The sequence below is a fragment of the Protomyctophum bolini genome, assembly GCF_963924005.1.
Source record: "Protomyctophum bolini genome assembly, chromosome: 18".
NCBI classification, from domain to species: domain Eukaryota; kingdom Metazoa; phylum Chordata; class Actinopteri; order Myctophiformes; family Myctophidae; genus Protomyctophum; species Protomyctophum bolini.
The window spans coordinates 7,553,318-7,578,317 of NC_137879.1; the positions used below are offsets into that span (position 1 = coordinate 7,553,318).

The 25,000-nt window shown below is 43.7% G+C and overlaps 1 protein-coding gene across 1 annotated transcript in view; it reads right to left on the minus strand.

Annotated features, from left to right (window-relative positions):
* The window catches only part of LOC308332850 (proteasome activator complex subunit 4B-like), an 87,672-nt gene extending 68,300 nt beyond the window's left edge, over positions 1-19,372 (minus strand). The window contains exons 1-5 of the mRNA XM_080788966.1: positions 19,135-19,372; positions 14,149-14,289; positions 6,610-6,726; positions 4,097-4,141; positions 2,691-2,840 (exon numbers count right to left, since the gene is read on the minus strand). Of these exons, the coding sequence (XP_080645092.1) occupies positions 2,691-2,840; positions 4,097-4,141; positions 6,610-6,726; positions 14,149-14,289; positions 19,135-19,346 (665 nt within the window). The 5' untranslated portion in view covers positions 19,347-19,372. The remainder of the gene's footprint in view (positions 1-2,690; positions 2,841-4,096; positions 4,142-6,609; positions 6,727-14,148; positions 14,290-19,134) is intronic.
* Between the last annotated feature and the right edge of the window lie 5,628 nt (positions 19,373-25,000).

Genomic DNA, 25,000 nt, shown 5'->3' on the forward strand with positions numbered 1-25,000 from the left:
GTAGAATTGGCCTCAGTCGGTCTTAATGGTTTAAGCTGAAGGCTGAACTTCCAAGGTGTCCCCACGCTCTCGTCAGGAGCTTCTTCAGTACGTTTGATGAGAAAGTGATAGATTCCCCTACAGCCCCCAGCCCCCCCCCCCCCCCCCCCACCCCCACCCCGCACTCGCTTCCAAGTATCATTTTCAGATGGCAGGAATATGAGGCTGGATTTACATCGACGCAACCCGAGAATGTCAGGCACAGCCAGGAGCCTCCTCCTCGCGTATACAATGGTGTGGAAATAATCACCGCTCACACTGGCTGTTGAATGTTGAATGTTGGTGGATCTGCAGATTCTGCACTGTGAGCTAAGATGTGTGTCTGCTGGACCAGATACTTACTGACCGATAAACACAATAAACACTTACTATACTGACTCACACTGGCTGTGAATGTTGGTGGATCTGCACTGTGGCTAAGATGTGTCTGCTGGACCAGATACTTACTGACCGATAAACACAATAAACACTTACTGACTCACACTGGCTGTTGAATGTTGGTGGATCTGCAGATTCTGCACTGTGGCTAAAATGTGTCTGCTGGACCAGATACTTAACTGACCGGTAAACAGCCCACTGTTACCCACTTATGAGCCCTATATCATTTATATTCAGGGATTAACGACCAAAAGCAAATCTCACGGCCGAGGTGTTTTGTTATGTCAAACTGCGTGACAGGAGTCCTTCCTCCGCAGTGGCGCTGTGTTTCTCTAAACAATTTGCACCAATTACTGTAAGTAGAATTGTGATATTTTAGGTATTATCATTCTAAACCGGTATGTTCTTGCTCTTACATACAGCCAATGAGGTGAAGAAGTGAATTGGCTTCAACCTTTGCGTTCATGAAATATCTGAGACGTTATGGGTTTCATGGAAGATGCGACAATCCATTTAAAATGTACAATTTAAGCACTGGAACAATGTATTCTATTGCTGGGTTGATGCATTCTAAATAATACTCTTTAATCTTATAATAAATAAATGACTTAAATCGGTTGTGGCGAGTCTGAGAACTTTAATCCACGTATAAGCTGTATTTCATTGTACAACAGCCGATCGACATTGGTCGCACCGCGACACGTGCGCTTGAAGAATTTTGAAGGTGCTTAAGGGTCCTTTTCAAATAACATGTTTTGCGATGGTTTTCCAGTCCACCCTGCAGGCGCCGTCCTCCAAAATGTGATAACGCTGCTTTTGTTATTCCCCCTTTCCATGTATGTTTCACTATACAGTAACACTACACTAGCGCACTACACTTCCCGTAAAAAACACAACATTCCCGCGATTCATCAGATTATCGGTCACCTGGGCCCCCGAAGACAAAGTGTGCTTCTGATTTGGACCCATATAAACCATTTAAGCTGGCCGCGGCCCCAGCGAGTTCCAGCGGGCGTAGCTCCTACATAACTCAATAGAAGCAAGCATGACTCTAACGCTGACAAGGTTAGGCTTTCATTGAACTCCCCTCTGGGCCACCCGTAATATAAATGATTGTATAAGGTGGAGGGAAGAAAGTGCCGGCCGAATTGCGTTAGCACCGTTACCGCGTCTGAGTCTGATGACCCCGCTGAGGCGAAAGAAGAACACTATAATACCACTGTGTATAAATATTTTGTCCTGCATTTAAAACTGTACTTAAGTCAGAGCACAAAAGTAGCATAAAGATATCCATGAAGTGGTTAAAGTAAAAGTAGTCCTTATATAGATTGTCCCATTTCAGAATCATGTTATTGGACTATGATTATTTAATATCATAAATAAAGGCTGTGTACAGCATATACTTATGGCTATTAAAAATTGTTGATCTACAAGTTCACAACACGGTTGAGGATTTTGTCTTCTTCTTCACCTATCACCGTCACCTTCATAAAGAGTCGAGGCCATCATACTCGCTGTGATGTCCTTAAGCATTGACCCCGCCTCCCTGTGGTTCAGATGTAAAACCAAGGGGACCATAGACATATATAAAGGCTAGATGCCTCAAGGCGGAGTCTCTGACGTAGTTCACCCGGCGGCCATCTTGCTGAGGGGCTTCAGTACAGTATGTTCTTATGGCAGCTCGAACTAAAACAGTCATAACTCCCTCAAACTTTGACGGATTTACAAACGGGTTGGTTTATTACAAACGTTGTCAACGTGGCTATGATTCAGGACGCTTATCTGCTTAATTTAGTTTTTTATATGAACGTCGTATAAAATCATATAAGTATGCGGACGTCTCTGACGTTCATATCAAACCAACCCGCTTGAAAATCGGATGAAAATTGAGCAAGTTATGGTTATTTAAAAAGTACATGCCCCATAGACACAATGTTATGCTGCCCCGAAGTAAGATGGCCGCCACGTAGCAACGTCGCTCTCCATTGGCCAGAGCCAATGGAGAGCCTTATATATCTATGAAGGGGACCGCCCACCCAACTTCTAGACCAGTCAGTGAACGAGGTGATAGCCCAGAGTGAAGAAAGGACTTGTCTGACAGTAACAACAGAGAGATGTGTCCAAGTATGAATGAGCCCCATTGGCCGTAGAGGGCTAGTCTTCCATTGGCTTAGAGGCCAGCCAATCATGAAAATCTCGCCACTACATCGCTACTAGTGCTCGTGGCCATCATTGATCAGCTTTGATAAAAAATGTTTTGAATAAGGACTTACTGGAACCCGCGGCTGTGTTGCTCCGGAAACATGATGGTGGGCAGAAACAGCTCCATGTTGCTGACGGCCTTCTGCATGACCGCGTCGAACACGCACAGCAGGGGGCGCCACTCGCACAGCATCTCCTCAGTGGACGACACCGGGAAATATCTGATGACACACGACCAGCGAGAGACATGGGATAGAAGTCAACTCAGGGCACAACAGTTAATCGAGATCATCAATTTCATCGAGTAAGATGTATTCCGATACCTATTTAAATAAAATAATCGATTTTCAGAAATAGCAGATCTATAAGCTCACAAGTCGCAACATGATATCGCGATGCAATGAGCTCTGAGCTTGTAGATTGGCTATTACCGGTGCTATTTTTGCCTGACAATGTTGGATAACTGGCAAATACAAAATAGATTTTTAAAACATAAATCCTTCCACTTTCTTCCTATCCACTTCCAAAGCAAACGTCTGTACTCCTTATCTCTTTTTGCCATTCTCTCCTCATTATTCACTCTTTGTCTACTGTTTTCTCTCTTTCCTTCTCATGCCTCTCTCTTCTTTTCTTATGCACATTAAATCCGTATTACCATGGCATTGTGGCTATTGCTATTTTTTTATTAGTTTTTTTAAATACCTATACGGTGAAAGGAGAAGGCGTCAAAGTTCCAAGTGGGAGTTATTTTTTTTACTTAAGCTGTATGAAATACTTAATAATAGTGGTTGCAACTGTATTAATTGATTGCCAGAGTCCCGTGGTGGCAGTTCTGCTCTGGTTTTGGTTAAATATTAAGTAGTTCTGGTCATTTTGTGGCGGCACTTTCGGGCCACGCATTAAAAGTAAATTAATCCACAATACTAGCGTCATTTGTATTGTTGACGTATTTCTACCATATAGTGCAACTGGAACTCCCTCAGGGACCCCTAGGGGTCCCCGGACCCCACTTTAGGAACCCAAAAAGTAGTTCCATGTGATAGAGTTGAACGAAAGTTGCGCTAATATTTTCGAAATAGGTCAACAATACAAATGACGCTAGTTTTGTGGATTAATTTACTTTTAATGCGTGGCCCCAGAGCCCTCCACAACATAACTATACTTAATATTCACCAAAACCAGAGCAGAACTCCCACCCCGTGGTGTATGAATTAATACAGTTACAACCACTACATTAATGGCAAGTAATGAATGCAGTTGATTGTATAAAATAATCACTTCAACATTCGCTTCTGAATTGTCCAATGAATCCAATACAATCAATACAATTATCGCTAACTGGAACTAATCAACGCACAGCATCACAAACACATGTTCAAAACACCAAAACAAGGATGCACAAAGACCCGTAAAATGTCAAAGAATCGCATTATCCAGTCAAATGGGAAGTGACATAATCCCCTGGGAGGAGACTTACAGTCTGCAGCTCTTGATCAAAGCCTTCAGCATGTTATCCACCGAGCTGCAAGGAAACAGAGGGTGTGTTAGTCTGTGTGTGTGTGTGTGTGTGTGTGTGTGTGTGTGTGCGTGCGTGTGTGCGTGCGTGTGCGTGTGTGCGACTGTGTGTGTGTGTGTGTGTGCGTGCGTGCGTGTTTACTGCTTGTTGTGCTGCACACCAACACAAAAGCCTCTCCAGATGTTTTTATACAATGCAATAATATCCACATCAAGGTATTTGCAGTGAAATACCGCTCTGGGCTCAACGGCTTATTACACAGAGCACATTATTATTAGTATTATTATTGCAGCATCCTGAATCTGCCTCTGTGTGCTACAAGGCTAAAGCAAACTTCATGCAGAAATTATGTTCAGGCGAGGTCGAAAGACCAGAATTACGTGATTAACCCATTTAGGCCTGATGTCGAAATAAATAAAAAACGTTCGCTCTGAAAGAATATATACCTATTCAAAGATTTGTGCTGTATTTTTACGATTAAAAATGTTAGATCTGCTATTTTTCAATAGCTAAAGTATGACGTGCGGCGGTGGCTCTGGAGGTAGAGCAGGTCGTCCGCGGTTTGAATCCCGGCTCCTCCTGTCTACGTGTCGAAGTGTCCTTGGGCAAGACACTGAACCCCAAATTGCTCCCGGTGTGTTGGTTGGTACCTTGCATGGCTTCCGCCGCAATCGGTGTATGAATGTGTGTGTGAATGGGTGAATGTAATGCACAATCTATGTAAAGCGCCTTGGATAAAGGCGCTATATAAATGCACCATTTACCATTTACCTTTAAAACAGAATGCTTGAAACACCAAAAGGGGTTCCCGACAAAAATGGATTAAAACAATGCATTGCCTCGCTGATGTCAGTTTCGGCAGATTCTGCCACGCCAGGATAGTGTTTGATTGGGAGGAAGTTCAAGGTGATTGATTTTGTTTTACAACATTATTAATCATGCCTCTCTGAGACTGACAAACACGACCAGATGGCAAATTAATTCACGGAGGGGAGATAGCACACACTTTATCCACTGAATAGGGTGTCTATCACCGGAAATGGCTAAATCCCTGAGACAAATAAGCGCGTCAAGTGCCTTGGGTGATGAACAAAACAAACCGTAGAGTAGCAATCCAGGTGGGAAGAAATCCATTCCAGCCGTGCATTCAGCTCTCAAAACAGAGCTGCATCGCCTCATCGAGGCAATTATGTCTGCAGAGAGAACTACTTATAGGTTTCGGCAAGCCTTAAAAAATGAATTTGACTTCTCAAAATGTTGACTTCTTTCAATTTTGACTTCTTTTGAAGTCTTATGCTACCAGCTTTAGTGAGTCACCTCTTTCTAATCAGTCATAATGATGTAATGTGATGTAATTCCGGCGAAACAACCACCTGGTTTCAAACCCATGTCTCCCACATGATGGGAAACCAGAGGTTGATAAATAAATAATGGCCAATAAATAATGGCCCTTGATATGAAAAGGATTGAAAACCACTGTCCAAGGTGTTCTTCAGGTACATGAGATTGCAATTATTTTTTTGTCTGACAGTCCAGACACTGGAGCAGCATCTATTCAAGTAGTACCGGTAATCATTGCTGTAATATAGCAATCTATTTTAATAAATCAGAAAATGCATTGTCAGGTGGGTTGCCAATTTCCTCCAGCTTCATTGTTATAGTGTTTCAGTTCCAATTTTGTCTGCTCACTTCTTTGAGTCATCACTTTCAATTACACTTGTTTATCCTGTATGTCCGACTCTTGGAGAAAATCGGTAGCCCCGACCTAAAAATATATATTTTTTTAATACCTTTCAATCTGGGTCATCTGTCATGTTAGGCTTCACTCACACCTTTTTCTATCTAGCATACAACAATGACGCATGCTAGATGCATGCTAGATGTAAACAAAGGGTAAGCGTCAATGCATTTCCAATGGAAGTCACATGGTTTGACACAACATTTTTGTTGTACGGCTTTCGGCTGTGTTTCGACTGCCCCCCCCCCCTCCCCCTCATACAACACAAAATGTTGTGTCAAACCATGTGACTCCCATTGGAAATGCATTGCGAGCTTGTATCAGTCAATAAGTCTCATGCATCAGCTATACATCAATCTGTTGTGCACGTGTGAGTCAGGCCTTAGACTGTCTTTAACCCATTTTGATCGGGAACCCGTTTTGGTGTTAGCATCATGTTATGCTTTAGCTATTGAAAAATAGCAGACCTACAAGCTCGTAGCGCGCCACCGAGTGGCGCGCTACGAGTTTGTAGGTCTGCTATTTTTGAAAAATCAAAGAACGACTGACATTTTTTAGAATCTGATCTCAGGTCAGAATGGGTTAATCAAGACCAGTGTGTTGTCCAGTGGAAACCACGTATGAATCTGATCTCAGGTCAGAATGGGTTAACTGAAGGCTCGATAGCCAAAACATTACAGACATAAAAGAAAAGGTCAGTCAGTCAGTCTGTGCGTGCGTAGCGTGCGTCCCATACTTGGGGAACCAGATGAGGCCCAGGTGCTCCGTCTTGGAGTAGGTGACCCTCTCGTAGAGCTCGTAGAGCGGTCTCCACGGCAACTCCAGGTCATCCCTGGACAGCAGCTCTTTCTTCCTGTTCGGAGAGGAAGTACATTATTATTAGAGTATTGTTTTTTTTGGTTTTGGTTTTATTTTGTCTTTTTTCCTGTATTATAATTATTTTTAAATTGGGATGGTTGTGTAAAAAAAAGAAGAACTCATGTGGGGAGTGGGACCACCCTGGGTGGGGAGTGGGACCACCCTGGGGGTAAAACGTTTTATACGAACTAGAGAGGTGCCCGTGGGGCCTCTACGGCGGTGCCCGTTGGGCACTGGCCTACTTGGAATGATGAGTTGAAATGCATGCCCCACCCAGATATTATGTCTGTGTGCCTTTTGTGCCCGAATGTCCCTTTATTCCTATATATGGAGTTCTGTGTCAGGCATGGCCAAATATGGAGTGTTGTGAAATGTGAGGTCAGAACAGGCCAGTGTGGGTCCGACACCGGGCACTGCACTGCCTGTGGTGGTGTGGAACGCGTGTGTCGAATTTGAAGTCGGTGAGGCGAACTGTTCTCGAGTTACGTGGATTGCAGACGTACAGAGACTTGGTGCATTTATAGTTAGATAAAGTTGACTTGACTAGAAACGCCAATATAGAGACAGCGTGGGGAAAATAGTGGTTACGTCCATTCATTATCACTGTAATACCAGGAATACCACTCACTGCAAAGCTGACAGAAGGTTGTTGTGTGCGTGGTACAGTAGGTTGTAATAACAAAGCTAAGAACTCTGACGTTAAAGAAACGTGGAACCCTATATAATAGCCTGATTTTGTAGTTTGTTTCCCTGTACAGGTTAAAAACTACAGAAGGGTAAAACAAAACTTTGCAGGCTAGTTAGCTGCAGCTAATCAGATGTTTGTACACTATATTGGCAACAGCGACCGTTCACTGGGGGGATGGCACACTTCTCTGCCTTCTGTGTGCTCTCACTCTCTCTCTCCCAATCGACTCATCCGTGAAAGATTAGGTGTACATACTGTAGTGTAGTGTACAGGAGATTACACAGTAGTTTGTTTCACTAGTGGTTCTCAAACCAGATATTAGATTTAGGTGTGCTTGGAGGCTTGTGGAGGGTGTGCCAAAATCACAGACAGTGGTCGACAGTATTGTCTGTATGCTTGCACACCGGCACACCTACATCTAGAGCCCTACACACACCGTCTGCGAACGCCGCGCGTCAAAACAGCCGCCTCCGTTATTTTCAATGAACCTATCCCACACCGGCGGCGTCCGATGCGCGTTCACAATCACGCCTCGCCTGACGCTCCGATACGCCACTGTTCTATTTTTCAGGCGTGTGTGTGTTGGGCTTAACACACACACACATCCATTATAGATTTGATAACTTGATTCGCTGCAGCTGTGTTGCGTTAACTTGCGTATATACAGTACAGCTTGATGGACTACTGTGTAAAGGGTGCGGCCGGTGACTCATCAAACTTTTGTTCTGCCAATGAGGGCGGATTCTGCTAACGTCTTTTTTGCTGAAATCCGCAAATGGCAACAAACTGCTCTGTTCCCAACGAAAAAAGCATTGGCAGAACATCCCCCTGTATAGGCAGAATCAAAGTTCCCTAAGAAGTAAGGACAGCCTTATGCAACCGGACCATGTTTTTTTTTACCCTGCTGTATAGCCGTTAACCTGAACCGAAAAACAAACTACAAAATCAGTCTGTATTCAGGCCTAGGCTTTCATCCCCCCCTTTAAGTTTTACGTCCTGTCCCGCTGAGCAAAAATACCTTGCAGTGAGGATAAAACGGGTGGATTCAGGCCATCAGACCACATGAGGGGAAAGCAGGACAAACTGTGAGAGATATCCACTGCCTGGCTTCGAAACAGCAACATGACAGCACTCACTTTTTCTTTGAACTTTGTAAGGTTTTCATTATTTTTTGTTTTTCACAATGCTCTTGGGCAGTGATTATACATTAAACTTAGATAAACATGTGCTTCAGTGGAAGGAGATGAGCTGTCTAGTAGCATTTTGACGATCTGTATTTTTGCTGAACTCTTGTTCACCTAATACTGTACGTGCCGGCCTTGTACGTTGTACCTTGTACCTTTGTCTACTGAAGTAATCCTTAAAATAATTGAAATGGCAGAACAGAAAAGGTCCGTCTACGTAACCTGTCTATGATGTTTATTTATGATCACTTTGTTCAATAATTCTTTGATAAATTGTGTTCTCAAAGACTGGAACAGAAACCGTACACAATGAAAGTGTGGAGGTTGTCTCATCATAAATATACTCACCATACTATTATTTAACCACTTAAGCCCTATTTTACTGACACTTTCAAATGAGTGGATTATTAATTAAATTAGCATTTTGGGACATTTTCGCCTATAATTGACATGCCCAAAATAGGGATGCCTCTGTAGACATTTTTAAAGCACAGCTCAAGGACATACTTCTAGACTCTTGCTGTTAATTGATCTTTCAAATTCCTTGGTATTCATGTCCTGCTTCCTATTAAAAAATAATATATCTTGCTTTTTTCTACATTGCTCTGAAAAGCACTTTGAGCTACATTTCATGGCATGATTATTAGTTAACTATTATTAACCCCCCTAAGTAAATTTATTAAACGAAAGCCGGATAGGGGAGTCAGCCACCAATCGAGGAGACTGCGAAGTCGAAGTTGATGCTGAGTGTCAAGCAGGGAGGCACTGGGTCCCATTTTTAGAGTCTTTGGTATGATACGGCCGGGTGTGTATTTTAAACTTGCTTTATTGTATTGTATTTCTTTTCTGTTTTGTTAGGCGACCTTGAGTGACCTGAAAGGCGCCATATAAATAAAATGTATTATTATTATTATTATTATTATCATTTCTCTTATTTCGCAGGTCACATTTTACTATACTCTACATCTGACCTCAAACCCTTAGATCTCCATATACGGAGCTGACCTGTTCTTACATTCCATTATGTTGATCCTTCCCCATTCATCCTTACTCTACGATGTCTCCCTTTTGACTGATACCTGTCCATTTAAACTCCAGACGGGCCTGCCCCAAAGTTATTAGTGCAGCCGTGCCCAGCAGCCGGCGAAAACTAGAGTTCTCCACAGGCCCGAAAATGAAGGCCCGTGACCTGGCCCATTAAGGCCCATTAGGGCGAGGTCGCTTCTCGCCCTCAGGCGGTCTTGCTGGTTCTCATTATCTGGTGTATATTGTATTGTTGGTGTTGTCTTGCGGCCCATGCCACACCAACATTTCGCTGCTTGGACCGGTGCGTGAGTGACGGATAAAAAAACCCACTTGATTCCTGAATCTGCTGGTTTTTCGGCCTCAGAGTAAAACATAAAAACATAGTCAAGATCTGTTATAAGGCTGTCGTAGTGGAACAAAGAGAGGCAAATTATGTTTTACCAGAGCGACCAACAAATCACACCGGAACTAAAGCTGCAAACATTTTGGCTCCTCCACAGAACTCCGTGTACTGGCATGGCGAATTTCCTCATTTGCCATCCGATTGTAAAACCTTCCGCCCTTCTGAATCATTCATCCCGGCTTTTAAATGCGCTGTGATTTTGTTTCATTTCTTCCATTTGTTTCAGCTTGGTTTTGTTTGTTTGTTTTACAAGAGGGTATTGTGTGTGTGTGTGTGTGTGTGTGTGTGTGTGTGTGCAATAAGCTATGCTTCTTCTCACTCCTTTTGAATTTGCTTATTTTTTAAATTATTTTGTTTGTTGTATACGTTTCTGTTTATATAGGTTTTTTTTTAATTGCTTTATTCACATAAACATTTTATTCATGTCCAGAGCTAGAGCTAGTCATACAAACCGCAGGATCTGACTCTTTGTGCACACTGCCAAAAAGGCCGTACTACCTCCATGCATTTTCTTACACATATGTTTTAGATTGTCTGAAGCACTTAACTTGAATTTTATAATGGAAGACATAGGGGCTGCATGGGATTGGGCTGGGGGGGGAAGAAAAAAAAACCTTGATATATCGATATGCCAGAATAAATAATAAAAGCTGCAGTGCAGCCTGCGTCATGTTGCCATACTGATACGGACTCTGCGATGCCTCCAGCCGTCTCTCAGTTCAAATCCAATCACTGCAAAAGTGCAGGAAAACAGACGCATAACAGAAACTAAAGGGCTCGAATGACAGAAACAGCAGAAGCTTCAGGCCTAGGATGTCAGAGACCCACAGAGGTCAGCCATGTCGGTATTTGACCCTGTCTTGTTGATTTTCCTTTTTTTTTTGAGGGGCGCTCTAGCCCTTCCTATAATACAGCTTTTGCCATTGACAATGAAAGGAGAAGCCATTTTCTGCCGAACACTTTCTGCGGTATACACTATTCGGTACATCACTAGTTAGAATAGTATGTTTATACAGAGTAAGTAAAGAATAAATAATCTCTCAATCACCTGGTAACTGTGACACAGTCCTGTACAGTAGCTGAAAGCTCAGAAGTGCAGTCCTTGCAACAACAATGTTTCCAGCCAGACAGGTCTAGTCCAGAATGCCACTTAAGCAATATATACTTAGTTGTACTGTACAACAAATACCTAAAATAGTTGACCTACATACAAGCTTGTAGATGTTTGGAAAATGTGAAATATTTAGAAAGCTTTTACGTATAATGCCATGTTGACACTTGACAGTGGTTATCACTTAACATACCTACACCTGCACAGTATGATTGGTATGAAGTGTAACTGAATATCGCTGTTTTAGTATCCCCACTTAACCCATTAAGACCCGAGTTTGATTCTACAAATGTTATGTTATGGTTATATATATATATATATATATAAGAGAACTTCCCTAAGAGAACTTCCCCAGGGAAAGGAAGGGACCGCACACTCCAGAGACTCAGGACAAGATTATTTATGCTTCATTTTTTATTGCACGACGCGTTTCGCCGTTTGGCTTCGTCGCGCACACACGCACGCACACATATATGTGTAAAAATGGGAATTCGGTCACCCAGTTTTGTGGAAATGGGTCTCCTGGAAAAAAGTTTGGGAATCACATGGCTTTGAGGGCAGAGTCTGGTGATCAGAAGGTCAACAACAGAGTGCTCATCGTTGAAGAAGCAGAAACTGTATTTTCCCCTCATGGGATTAAGAAAAGGTCCCCCCCTCGCCTGTTTGTTTTTAAATTACCGTGTTCCTCCATTAACGAGCTGCTTGAAATTAATTGCCCCTAGAGGGATTAATAAAGTTGTTTGAAGTTGAAGTTGTTTGCCCCCTCGCTCTGCATGGCTTATACACAGTGTGTGACTCATTATCATGCAGCGTCTCTGTGGGATATTCCACCGCTTGGAACCTTGGGAGGAAAAGAAATACTTCAAATGAAACTAAATTCACTGTCATTTTTATAAACTAGAACTCTGACCGCTCAGAAAGAGCCACGGCCTCGTTGGTAACTTGGGTCACGACAATTAAGTCCTGACTGTCTCTCGTTAACCCATCCCCCCCCCCGGGGTCGTGGAAGTAATTTCTCTCTACGGAGACCAATAACTTTGGGTCATCCACATCGTCTCATATAAGAATTCCAAAAACAAACAAAATTGTCCAGGCGCTATTGTCAGGGAGGTGGCTCTGTGTCACTGACGAGATTTGATACAGGTCTGTTTCTAAAAACTGAGTCAAATGAGTCAAACCACCGTGCTCATTTGTTTATTTTCACAACCCATGCAGTTCTTATATGACGCAATATTAAACACGTCTATGGGAATTCAGAATGGGGGAAAAGGTAGGATGCATAAATGTCGTCAGACTTCGGTGCTCTATAGGATTTGTGGATAGGCAGACAGGACATGCCCATGGGGCCCTAAAGGGCCTCGAACCACAACAATAACAATAACTACAATAATAGTATTCACCGCTGTTCTTGTTACAGTCGTGGTGTGGACTCTGCCGTCCACTTGAGTTAGGAGGATATTTAAAACGATAGCTTTATAGTTGTAGCTGTAGTTATATAAGCGCTTTGTGGAGAAATTATTAACTCCAGGCAGAAGGCTCCTTATTGCAAGAGTCTGGAACTAGAGACGATGCACGACTTCAATGGCTTTGAATTCCGTGCATCTGCTCCCCTTGCCTCCTCCGAGGACTAGACGCTCCCCCGTGGATCGTAGACACTTTCACGTGGCCAAGTGTATGATGTCTGTCATCTACGCACGTCGTACAGTACGGTATCTATATCATTATGAGTACTTCCTCGGCTTATACTGGCAGCTACTTGGCGGAGATCGGTCCTGCGGTTGGCGAGATTATCCCAGGACAAAACCAACAAACAAACACAAAGACAGGCAGACCCCCTTCTAGATGGCTCGCCTCCTACAGAGCCGTGCTGTGAGGAATCGACAGAGGAAACCGCTTTTGACAGGCCCTGAAATTGGAGGCGAGGGGGGAGAGGGGGGGAGACAGGTGGGTGGGTGGAGTGCAGAGTCTGGAATGGGGAGCGCGGAGCAGTGGGGGTGGGGGTGGGGGTGGATGGCTGGGGGACTCGAGCACAATCCGCAAAAGCCCACAGAGACAAAGATGTGGATTTCCTGAATCCATCTCTGACCCGCCGGGCTTGGCGCTCATGGACCTGTCGGGTTTGGCGCTCGGCACGCTTGGAGCCCCCAGATATCTTTTCTTCCAGTCTAATGGCAAACATATGACATCTTCATTAAGGCGACACACCGAAGAGGAACTGCAGAGTGGAAACAATGGAAGGCCTAAATAATGTGCGACGTGACGAATGTGACCGTGTCTGCGTGACGAATGTGACTGTCTGCGTGACTCTGCAGGGACAGGGCGGGGACAGTTCCCTTCAGTTTCTCCAGTCAGTCGCTGGAGCGCAGTCAGATCTGATAGCAGCGAGACGAGAGCGGCGTCTACATGTAGGTCAGGCCCACAGTTAGCAAGAGTAATAGACTAACAGGCCCGTCAGTAAGAAGAGATGCATTTCATTCCCTTTTATTGGGCCGCGGTAATTATTTTTGAATGGTGGTGATCGTGTGCGTGTGCGTGTGCGCGTGTGTGTGTGTGTGTGTGTGTGTGTGTGTGTGTGTGTGTGCGTGTGTGCGTGTGTAACCACTGCAAGACCACAACACATATGCTGTGATGCCCGATGTAAAATAAAGGCCTACTGTCAAGGTTCTCAGGAAACAGTGCATATGACTTTCTGTAATATTACCAATGAACAATCACTTTTTTTATTTTATTAATCAGGCCTGCGTTAACCACGTTGCCTGCCTGTCATTTGAATTCTCGCCTCATTGAATGATTTATCATTGTTCAGTTTAAGTCTAGGTATCAGGATTTTGATTAAAACTGATTAAAGCAGCAGGTTGATCGTGAGTCGTAAAGAATAGGAATACTAAGAATGAGCTGAGTGAGTGAGTGAGTGAGTGAGTGAGTGAGTGAGTGAGTGAGTGAGTGGTGTGGCGTGGCGTGGCGTGGCGTGCGTGCACGCCGACGTTGTTTTGCGTGGCACTTACTTGAGCAGGTGTATGAGAATCCTGGCGTAGCTGTGCATCATCTGAGGCTCCAGGCCGGGCAGCGTCACCAACTCATAGAGCAGCTTGATGAAGAGGATGTGGTCCTCTTTACTGAACCGGCGACCATACAGCTTCAGAAACCTGCAGAGAGAGAGAGAGGGAGAGAGAGAGAGAGAGAGAGAGAGACTCAGAGTCAGTAGTGATGGGAGATTTTCACATCGGTATCGGCCAATTCTAGTTTCGGCATCGGTCTGATTAATCAATAGATTATCAATTAATCGATGAATCAACAGATAAACAAGCTTGGACAGATCTACGAGCTCACAATATTAAATATAAGGTATTAAAAGTTAAATCCGACTTGCCTTATGTATTCTTTACCCCTTTGTGATAAAGACATTTCCTCTTGAGCCACACATGTTTAATTGTATTTCATTTTCTGTTTATCATAACCTCATTTCATACTCAACATTCCCACATGTCAGTCAATGGTCATTATCAAACACTGTTTGCTAACTATGCCGGCTAAAGTTAGCAATCAGTTGATCTTGACTTGTTCTACAGTTTTATATGCATATATTCATTCATTTCATTTCATAATTTGGACAGAGACAATTGGTCGGTCAAACATACTTTTATTCCTTTCAAAGTCAAACAGTTTTAAGTTATCATTACTATATTGTCAAACACACCCTACTCACAACATCCCCATTTCCTGGTCAAAGTTACACAAAAACTGAATCCACTGCTCCTTTTATAGGTGGAGGATTCAAATTGGGTTGCACCATGTTGCAGGGGTGCATGTGTCTGGCAATACATACTATTTAGTATGATTGCAATGAGACGGGTTGTTTAAAACCTGGTTTGTTACTAGGTTTAGGATTGACAAGTATACTGTAAAGGTTTGGAAATGTTTTCTGTGTTACATGTTCACTAGTTGTGCAAGTGAATACTTTGGGGAAACCTGTCTCTAGACAGATGGTTTGGGCCACTAGTCAGAGGCCTGGGTTTGAATGGAGTTAGTCAGTCCAGTGTGAGACATGGGGGACCATGCGGGAAGCTCTGCCCTAGTACAGTGTGCTTGAATTTAAGCATATCATGTAAGTTTGTTATTTTCATTTTTTTTGGAAGTTATATTTTGTTTTTGTGAAACAAAACATTTTTCCTGAGAAATTATTTTTAACCTTATTTTTTGGAAACCTTTGAAGAAAATTATTCTTTGGCAACGATTGAGATTTTTGGTATATGATTTTTCTGTGCACCTAGCCCTCATCAAACGGACTCATTTACACCCTTTTTCTCCCCAATGCAGTCATCGTGCCAATTGAGTTCTACCCACACACATTTCTGTGTGTTGTCACTACTATTGTACTCAACTGACTCCGCTTCCGTCCTCCTACTCCTCCTCCCACCCAATGCTCCCCGCTGACATGTGACGCTCCCAGCCCGTAGGTGCGTCGAATCTGTGATAAATATCACCCTCGCCGCCCTCCCCCGAACACGGGTATTCGTATATTAGATAAGACACTTAATTTGACGAAGCCGGGTGCATAGCAGTGGTTTTTGAAACCCCTAGACTCTGGGGTAAAAGTCAGACAAACTCAAGTCCCATCAGCGGTTATAAGAATTACCGTAGGTGGACCATATTCTCACAGATGTACAGACAATGCCCCCGTATCTCTTTATAAGGGGTGTTGTGACGTGCGGCGGCTGCTGCCTCACATACTTAACTGCGCCTACATTAGCTAGTTTAGGTGATTCAACATGATGAACCTTTCATTTAGCTACTCAAACAAAACCCACGGATTCAAAGTGCCAAGTGGATGATTTACAATAGCAGACAAGGGCACTGTGAAACACTTAAAATATAAACACTCATAATATACTTTAAGTTGAAGCTTGACAGCGAAACAACTGTATAATTGTGGATTACACAGTAAAATCCTCAGTTTTAATTGAAGACAGCTTTATGGAACCATAGGGTGTTTTTTTTCCATTTTGTACACTCTTGAGTAAAATCAACACACTGAGTCATGGTGGCATCGTATAACTTTCCCATGCAGCCTTTGTAGCCACAGAGATGAAGCAGAAAAACAGATGGATAAAATCTGTAGGTATTTTACACAAAAATAGACCTCATGAAGGGATAGGAAAAGGTGTGGGTGGGAGTGTGATAGGCCAGAGACAAGTTATTTTAGCTGACTGCAGCATTTATTCTGTATACATCGCAATAGCATTTAATTACAATGCCTTAATTTGACAGTGAGAATTGGAGGGGTCGACACAGCAATCTCACATTATGTGAGACTGCTGTGTCGACCCCACAGAGTCACTTTGCGTGGGACAGTCCCTCATTGCCAGGACTTTTCAGGCGTCCCACAAATTGAGACCCTGTCGCACGTTGTGACTAGCAGTGTTCACATGCCCGCTATAGTCCTCTAATAGTTGGCTTTCTGTTGTAAAGCTCTCATTGCCTCTTTCCTGCAATGTTAATACGTCTGTTAAAATAACATGAGAAATATGCCCCCTAGGCTACGGTACCAAGTCAGCCATACTACCCAGTACCCATGACCAAAATTTGCATTTAAAACCAAATGTGAGATCAGAGGGGTTTAATAATAAAATGATAGGCATTATTAAGGCCTATGGTCGAATATGACATCAACGCATTTGAGTAATAAGTTGCTAAATGCCGCCCCCATCCCCCCGGTTACAAACAGATACTTCTGTCAGTCAAATTAACAGTTTGGATTTCATTCTGGTCATCCTAAAAGGGCATCAGCAGCTACAGAACAACAACAGTAAGTGAGTGCTTGTCTATGAAGTCTATGTAATAGTGGCTCTGCAGTGCAGGGTGACAGGTTTGAACTGCACGGCCAAATTGTGTCTCTTTATAGACGGAGCTTGAAACAGAACCTAGTTGAGATGCTGGTTGGTTTACATTACTGGTCACTGGTCAGTAGTCAGGCTGCATTCGTGGGTATGTGTGGGGTGGGTGTGCATATACTGTATACATGCTATACATGCATTACTTGCATTGTACAGTTATTTCTTATCATATACTTATCCAGATTATGCTTGGTTCTACCGTTCTACCATCATATTAATTAATATTTATTCTATTTATCTATTTATTATTCTGTATACATTACTGTACATTTTCTGCATTTATTCTCTCATTTACTGCATTACTGTATTGCACTCTGGCTAGACGCCACTCTTCCTTTCTTTGTCAAAGTAACTGTATACTATGTGCAGTGACAATAAATTGAATCTAATCTAATCTAATCTAATCTAATCCAGGTGTTAATGGCAATACCAAAATAAGTCGGAAGTCCATGAGCCAGAGCTCCAAATTTGGGCTCCTAATCTGAGCATTATATGAAAATATTCCAGAATTTGCATAACTTTTTCCAGTATCAAAATTGGATATAAGAGGCAACCTTCTTGTTTTTTAGGTTTTAAGTAATAAGGTGCTACCCCGCCCCGTCCCATCCCGTCCCATCCCACACAAGTGATACTTCTGTCCCTCAAATGAACACTTTGGATCTAGTCAGTCACCCTACTCACATAACAGGGGTGCCAAACTCGGTTTTGTTACAGTTTTTGCCGTTCTAAGCCTAGCCCACCCATCAGCTCTTATAAAGTGAGACGATAGTGCAAGGGTTCCCGAGCTTTTCAGGCCATGATAATTCAATATATTTGAACTGGGGACCCCCTAGCCTAACTAATGGGTCTGGACCAGGGCTATAGGGACCCCCAGTCCCCACCCTGACAAATTACATTTGACTGCAGTTGCACAGATAAACTAGGAGATATACAAACTCACAACGCCTCGCAGGCTATTTGTTTGCCTTTTAGTATTTGACAATTTGGTCCATTTGGTTTTAAAAGGGTTTTAAAAGTTAAAAAAGTGTAACTTTAGAAATGTGCAGATAGCTTGTGTATACTGTATTATTATTATTATTATTATTATATTTACAAAATGCTGTACGCCCTAACTGTATATATACTTTCCCCATTTCCAACTGTTTTTATTATATTGTGAGTGTGACACTTGCTTAGTTGCTTTGCCTTTGGCAATGCAATTGTGTAAACGTTTGTATAATGTATATGTTTGTGTACAAAGGGAGTCTACCAACGCGCCTCAAGCCTAAAACGGCTGATCCGGTGCTTCACAGGGGTAACAAGACTACTCGCCCTGTTTCTGTTTTCCTCCCAGAATTTTCTGGGAGGAAAACTGGACAGCAGACGGCTGGACTTTGAATTTCTCTAACTATAAACTTTCATGACAGCAGAACAGCCTAAGTACAAATATAATTTATGAAAAGCTACTACAGTGAAGTCTGTTCACAGAAGTTGTTGTAGGATATGTGGGGATTATCTGACGAGGTACCATTTGAGGGGGCAAAACCTTACATATACTACATAATACTAAATTGTTTATAGGTTCAATATAAGTCAAATAATATAGCCTTTCCACAGCAGTATCTTTTTATATTTTTCCAAAAAGAATACAAACAGCCAATAGCATATTACAAAGTTATCCCCCTCACTGGGGAAAATTCCGGGAGGAAAAACGGCAGGTGCAGTGACATCAAAGTTGCAAAAGGAGAGGAGACTGGAGCAACACGGACATTTAGAGCCTTTTATTAAGGTGCTGAGTATACAAAACGACTAACGTTTCGACCTTGCGGTCTTCATCAGAGTCATGACTCTGATGTATATGTTTGTGTGTATGTATATGTTTTCTCATGCTAATAAAGCTCATTTGAATTGAATTGTATTAGGTTTGTTTACTGTTGAGTGATACGCTAATCATTTCTGGGGACCCTGCCAAAAGTAATGTTGGGCTCCCGAACCCCAGTTTGAGAACCACTACTATGGTCTAGTCGTGTCAGTGTACTTGTTTTTGTTTTTCTCCCTGGAAATAAACACGTCTGTGTTTCCAACTTTCCGCGGCTAGCTAGTGTTCTTGCAACTTACGAGAAGAGCTTTCTTGTCCAGAAGCAGACCCCTGGCCACAGCTCCCTGAGCAGCACCGCCCTGGACAGGTTGGCTTTGATTTCAGCCAGCAGCTCGGTGGCCTCTCGGTCCAGCCGCTCGGAGTAGGGCAGCAGGCCGTTGTACACGATCTCCTTCTGGGGGACGAAGCCCTCCGACGGCTCGGCGGCCTCTTCCATCTCTCCCACGGTCATGATGATCTGATCTGATTGTCACCTGATCGCAATCACCTTTGTTATGTTTACTTAATTACAGGCCTGTACTGAACTGAATGAATGCAGCTGATGCGTGCTTGGATGAATCGGATGGGTGGAAGTCAGTCCCGTTGCTAAAACAGACGCGCGCGCCACGCTGTCACCGAGGGATTCGAGTAGGGGGAAAGAAAAGCAAAAGTGTGTCACCGCTAATCAGCTGTTCCAAAGCCTGCAGCAGAGTGACGGACGGCCCACACCGGCCGCTTCCAGCCTTCCACTCTGACCTGCAGTGTCATCATGGCGCTGCGTCACGGCCTGTACCCGGGTCTAGGCACCACCACCTTTACGCACCAATTTCGGTATGTTTGCCACACACACGCCAAATAATCACCCCCCCCCCCCCCCAGGTCAGGCGATATGGGTTCAATCTTTATATGGGTTTTGTTTTAGCCTACTATGAGTAGGTGTTGAGTATTAAAGTGTTTTGTAGAAAGGCCGTCTGAGAACGACATTTCCCAGGAGCACTATGGCGGGTGCCGCCTCAGGGGGGGGGGGGGGGGGGGGGGGGGTAATCTGTGGTGTAATTAGGATAATCTGATAACTGGATTAATTCCCTTCCCCCGTCATACTGACCATGATAGGCTACAACTACGTCTACAACCAGGCAGGCAGGCAGCATAACCATGAGCCATCAACCATGAGCAAAAACAGGAACATGAGAATTATGAGATGTCGCTCTTCTTTAGCTAAATATAGGCCCACAATTCAGTGTACATAGCATAGGCATATAAACCTTTTCGAACAATGTTACTATCTATTCTCCTAGCCCCACTACGTTCCCTCATAGTCCCTACACTCATTCTGTAGCTCAAGCTACAGTATACTCAGAATGAAGGGACTGAGGGAACGTATTGGGCTACTATTCTCCCTGAATTATCATTATTAGTAGGCTACAATTACTCATTTATTAAAATCAGTAGTGTTATTTATTTGACAATGCAATGCACATGTGAGTAGCCAACACCTGTGTGAACTGAGGTGCAACTGTACATTTATTGTTATAGTTAACTTGTTACTGTACTGTATACCTACTGTGCTCTGTCTGTACTGTATTATAATGTACTGTGCTCTGTACTGTACTTTGATAATTTGTGTGGGGGTCCCCAGGGAACATCCAGAGTCCAGACCCCCAGGGGGCCGGCCCGGTTCTGGCGAGCTTTCCCAGCGTCTGAAATGGTCGAGAAATGACAGAGTTACCGCGTGGGGTCCCCACATCCAGACACCCAGGAACACGCCCATGGGGGTTCGGCCCTTGGGGTCCCCACATCCAGACACCCAGGAACACGCCCATGGGGGTTCGGCCCTGTTCCGGTGAGTCTTCCCCAGTTACCGCTTTGCAGCTTTCCACAGGTTCATGTACTTTTTATTTGCATCGTAATCCCCATAGGGGGATTTTTGATTGCCTCATATAAAAACTGTGTTTGAAAAATAAACAAATCATCCAGGCCGCTTCACTCATATGGATATGAAAGAATCAACTGACTGAGAGAAAACACTATTGCTACTGCTACTGAATTAGTTACATTTTCGCTATCATATATGAGTGACTGACTGTCGCAAACGATACAGAGACGCCCTCCCTGACAATAACGCAGAGACAGCTTGTTTATTTTTGGACCACAACGCTTATAGTAGACGATATTAAGATCGCCCCATGTTATTCTCCATAGAGAAATCCAGGGGATGAGAGAGGGACGTCAGGACTTTGGCGCTAGAACTGAAATTCATGGATATCTTCCACAATTTTATATCCATGGAACAACAATTTCAATTTTAAGTTGTTATGTAGTTGCATGTGCAGTATATGTTTTATGTTTCTTTATTTTTTTCTGTCATGACATCATTTTTGCGGACTGACCAAATTAACTGCCACAGGTTTGATTTATTCACCACAGTAAATAATAATGCCTCTGGTCAACAGATAAGCCAGAGAGTTTCACCGTTTGTCCAACGACATAAATTACACACGTTAATATCGCAGCTGACTCTGAGCATTTAGTTTTTTACTGTCGGATATATAATATTTGCTGCCTGCCACTGCTGCCAGTCATGTCAAAATGTCACTCATATGCCCTGTTCACATTAGCAATGGCAAAACGACTATACGGTAGGCTACAAGACATTTTAAACAGATGTCGTGAAGACACTTGTCACTGCGAAACAAAAGCTACAAAAACTAAGCTGAGCTGGCTTCAACTTTTTTCAGTCAGGACTTTCGCGCACTATAAGGACACATATAGTCATATACGGACACACATAGCTCCGTAATGGAGCGGAGGCACCGCTCAAAAAAAAAAAAAAAACTGTTGGGGTCCCCAAAACAATATCGACCCAGGGGGCCCCGGGGTGGTTATAATGCGTCCCTGGGCCTGCTCCGCTTCAATGCCCCGTGTATCGGCGGTTAATAGTCGTCTGTGATGCTGAAAAACGTCTATGAATAATTAACGCGGCTAAAAATAGAAGTGCTCCTTTGCAGCACAGTACAGCAGCATGAGGCAGTCCCCAATGGCTCTCTCTCTCTCTATCCCACCCAGCTAGCAGCATGCTGCTCCCTTTGGCCGTGACGCTATTGTCCCCTGGCCAGGCATAGCTAGGCCCCGGGCCGTTATATGTCTTGGCTGCACATCCTTTCCGTGTACAAATCCCGTTACTTTAAGCCCAGGTAATTCAATGAGCCATATGCGTATACCAGTCAGTCAAGAAGAAGTGACTGGACCGGAGCCAACATGCAGGATGTCAGACTCGCAGCAGAGCCCCTCTGGCCTGGGGCCAGATATGCAGGTCGCTGTTCCAACCGCCACCTGGGCCTCACAACAGAGAAGTGCACGCAGACAGACTGAGAGAGAGGACACCTTGTGAGTTGAGTGGTTTAAATCCTCGGTGAAATGATTATGATGAGGCTATAATTGTTTGCTCGCCACCCCCCCACCCCCGCCCCCTGTCTGAGCCTGAGCTGGTTAAGCTGTTTGATTGTTGGTGGGCTTTTTGTCTCGTCATCCCCTACCTTATGCTTGCCACATTTTGTTGTTGTTGTTGTTGTTGTGATTTAGGAATCATCCTAATTAAAAATGGTGACTTCATTCAGTTGGATTATAAGCCAGCTCTATTATAGGTGGTGACATCATTCGGTTGGCTTATTTACCTATAAGCAAGCTCTCTCTATTAAATGCGGGTATAACTTAGGTCAGTTAAATTGCTGGTGTCTGGGCCATGGCTCAGTGGTCCAGGCACCGTGGCTGGTAATCCAGTCTGGCAGTGTGCCGCGGGTTCGACTCCCGATCCCGACGGCCTTCACTGCATGTCTCCCCCCCATCTCTCTCCCCATTTCCTGTCAGCCTACTGTCTCTCCCTCCATAAAAAAAATAAGAATAAGAATTGCTGGTGTATAAGCAAGTAGGCTACACGCTCAGAGAACAAGAGCCATGGAGGCTAGTCCAGATTTGTCCAGAAATGTATTAGACTCATAGACAACATTTACCTTTGTAAAAGCAGCTATAAGTGGTCAGATGATACCATGTGAAATCTGAGGCCTTTTGTATACACATTTGTGGAAAGCGCTGAAAATCCTTGCCGACATAACTTTATTAGGGTTGAAACTTGAGATTCATTGATCTACACTCTGTCTGTCTGTTTGTCTGCAAGGATTAAAGTTCTCAGTCACGACTGATTTCAGTCATTTGAATTTTATAGCAGCCAGCATGTCTTCTATGGAACCTTGTTGCACTGACGACAATAACCGATCTACAAGCTCTCAATGCGTGGCGCATTTCATTAAAAGCAAAGGTTAAAGCCAGTGGCAGTATAACAGCAGGAACAATATTACTATAGATTAGTTAGTTTCAAGGGAAAAGGCCCGCTCTACTCAGACAGTTTTATATAGTTTCAGGCGTGTGCTCATGGGTGCCGATTCCAAATGAACATATAGAAAATGAATTAAATCCGCACTTCCAGTCGAGTAAGAGTCTTTATTAATAAAGATAGTGCTCCACAGCAGCAGTCATACCAGACAGACAACCGCGTTTCAGCGCGCAGGCCCTTCGTCAGTGTCAAAATGTTGACACTGACGAAGGCCTGCGTGCCGAAACGTCATTTTACATATTGTTTAGGAAACGGCGCTAGTGTGGGAGGCTATACTTTCACAAATCCTGTAACAGGACTTGGCCATATAACATTTTTTGCAGTTGTGAGATTTCATTTAGCTTTAATCCTTAATGTGTCTGTCATCTAGCAGAGGAAAATCGACCGGAGCTAAAAGGACCTAAAAGCAGGAAGTCATATATGGACTACATGCCGGTTTAACCCATTCTGACCTGAGATCAGATTCATACGAGGTTTCCACTGGACACACACTGGTTCTGATTAACCCATTCTGACCCGAGATCAGATTCTAAAAAATGTCAGTCGTTCTTCGATTTTTCAAAAATAGCAAACCTACAAGCTCGTAGCGCGCCACTCGCTATGAGCTTGTAGATCTGCTATTTTTCAATAGCTAAAGCATAACATGATGCTGACACCAAAACGGGTTCCCGTTCAGAATGGGTTAAGTGTGTCCCTGTGGTGTAGAAGACGTGGCCAAGCCTCCCCTGCAGCCTTATACCTGACGTACATTGATTTCATTCGTCCATTAGACAGACAGACCGCTCCCCAATCCGACGTGCAGCAAACAACACCTGTTTTCTTCACGTCTCTGGGTTCTGCCTCTCAGGCACTTCAAAGTAATGAGAGAAATAATGTTGCCATGAGTTTCCTGTTGGGTGAGGTTTCTAGAGATATGGTAATGTTGAAATTTCATGGGTGTGTGTGCGTGCATGCGTGTGTGCGTGCGTGTGTGTGTGTGTGTGCGTGGCGTGCATATACCTGCTGTGTGGATGAGTGTGTGCGTGTGTAGGCTTGGCGCTCATGCATGCAGGTGTGTGTATACATGTACAGTACATGCACGTATGTGCCTGGTACACATACGTATGCATTCATGCGTGTGCAGGTATGCTGTATATGCCAGTGTGAGTGTGCGTGCGTCCGTGCGTGCGTGCGTGCGTGCGTGTGCTGTGCATACTTTGCATCTGTGCGAGTCATTACCGCACAAGTGGAATCTACAGATGGAAAATGTGATGCAGGACTCTTTCACTCAGCGGGGGGACAGTGCGGAGAGAGGACAGATAGAGAGAGAGAGAGCGAGAGAGAGAGGACAGATATACAGAGACAGGCAGAGAGAGAGAGAGAAAGACAGACAGAGAGAGAGAGAGAAAGACAGACAGGTAGAGAGAGACAGGCAGAGAGAAAGAGACAGCGAGAGACAGAGAGAGAGAGAGAGAGAGAGAGACAGACAGGTAGAGAGAGACAGACAGGTAGACAGAGAAAGAGAGAGAGAGAGAGAGAGAGAGAGAGAGAGAGAGAGACAGACAGGTAGAGAGAGACAGCACGAGAGATTTATTAATTTTTTCATGTCATTGATATTATGTTGTCATGTTGTTGTTTGTCATATCTGTGATTGTGCTTTGGCAACACTTGTAAAATGTCATGCCAATAAAGCCTGTTGAATTGAATTGAAAGAGAGACGGAGACAGGCAGAGATGAAGAGAGACAGACAGGCAGAG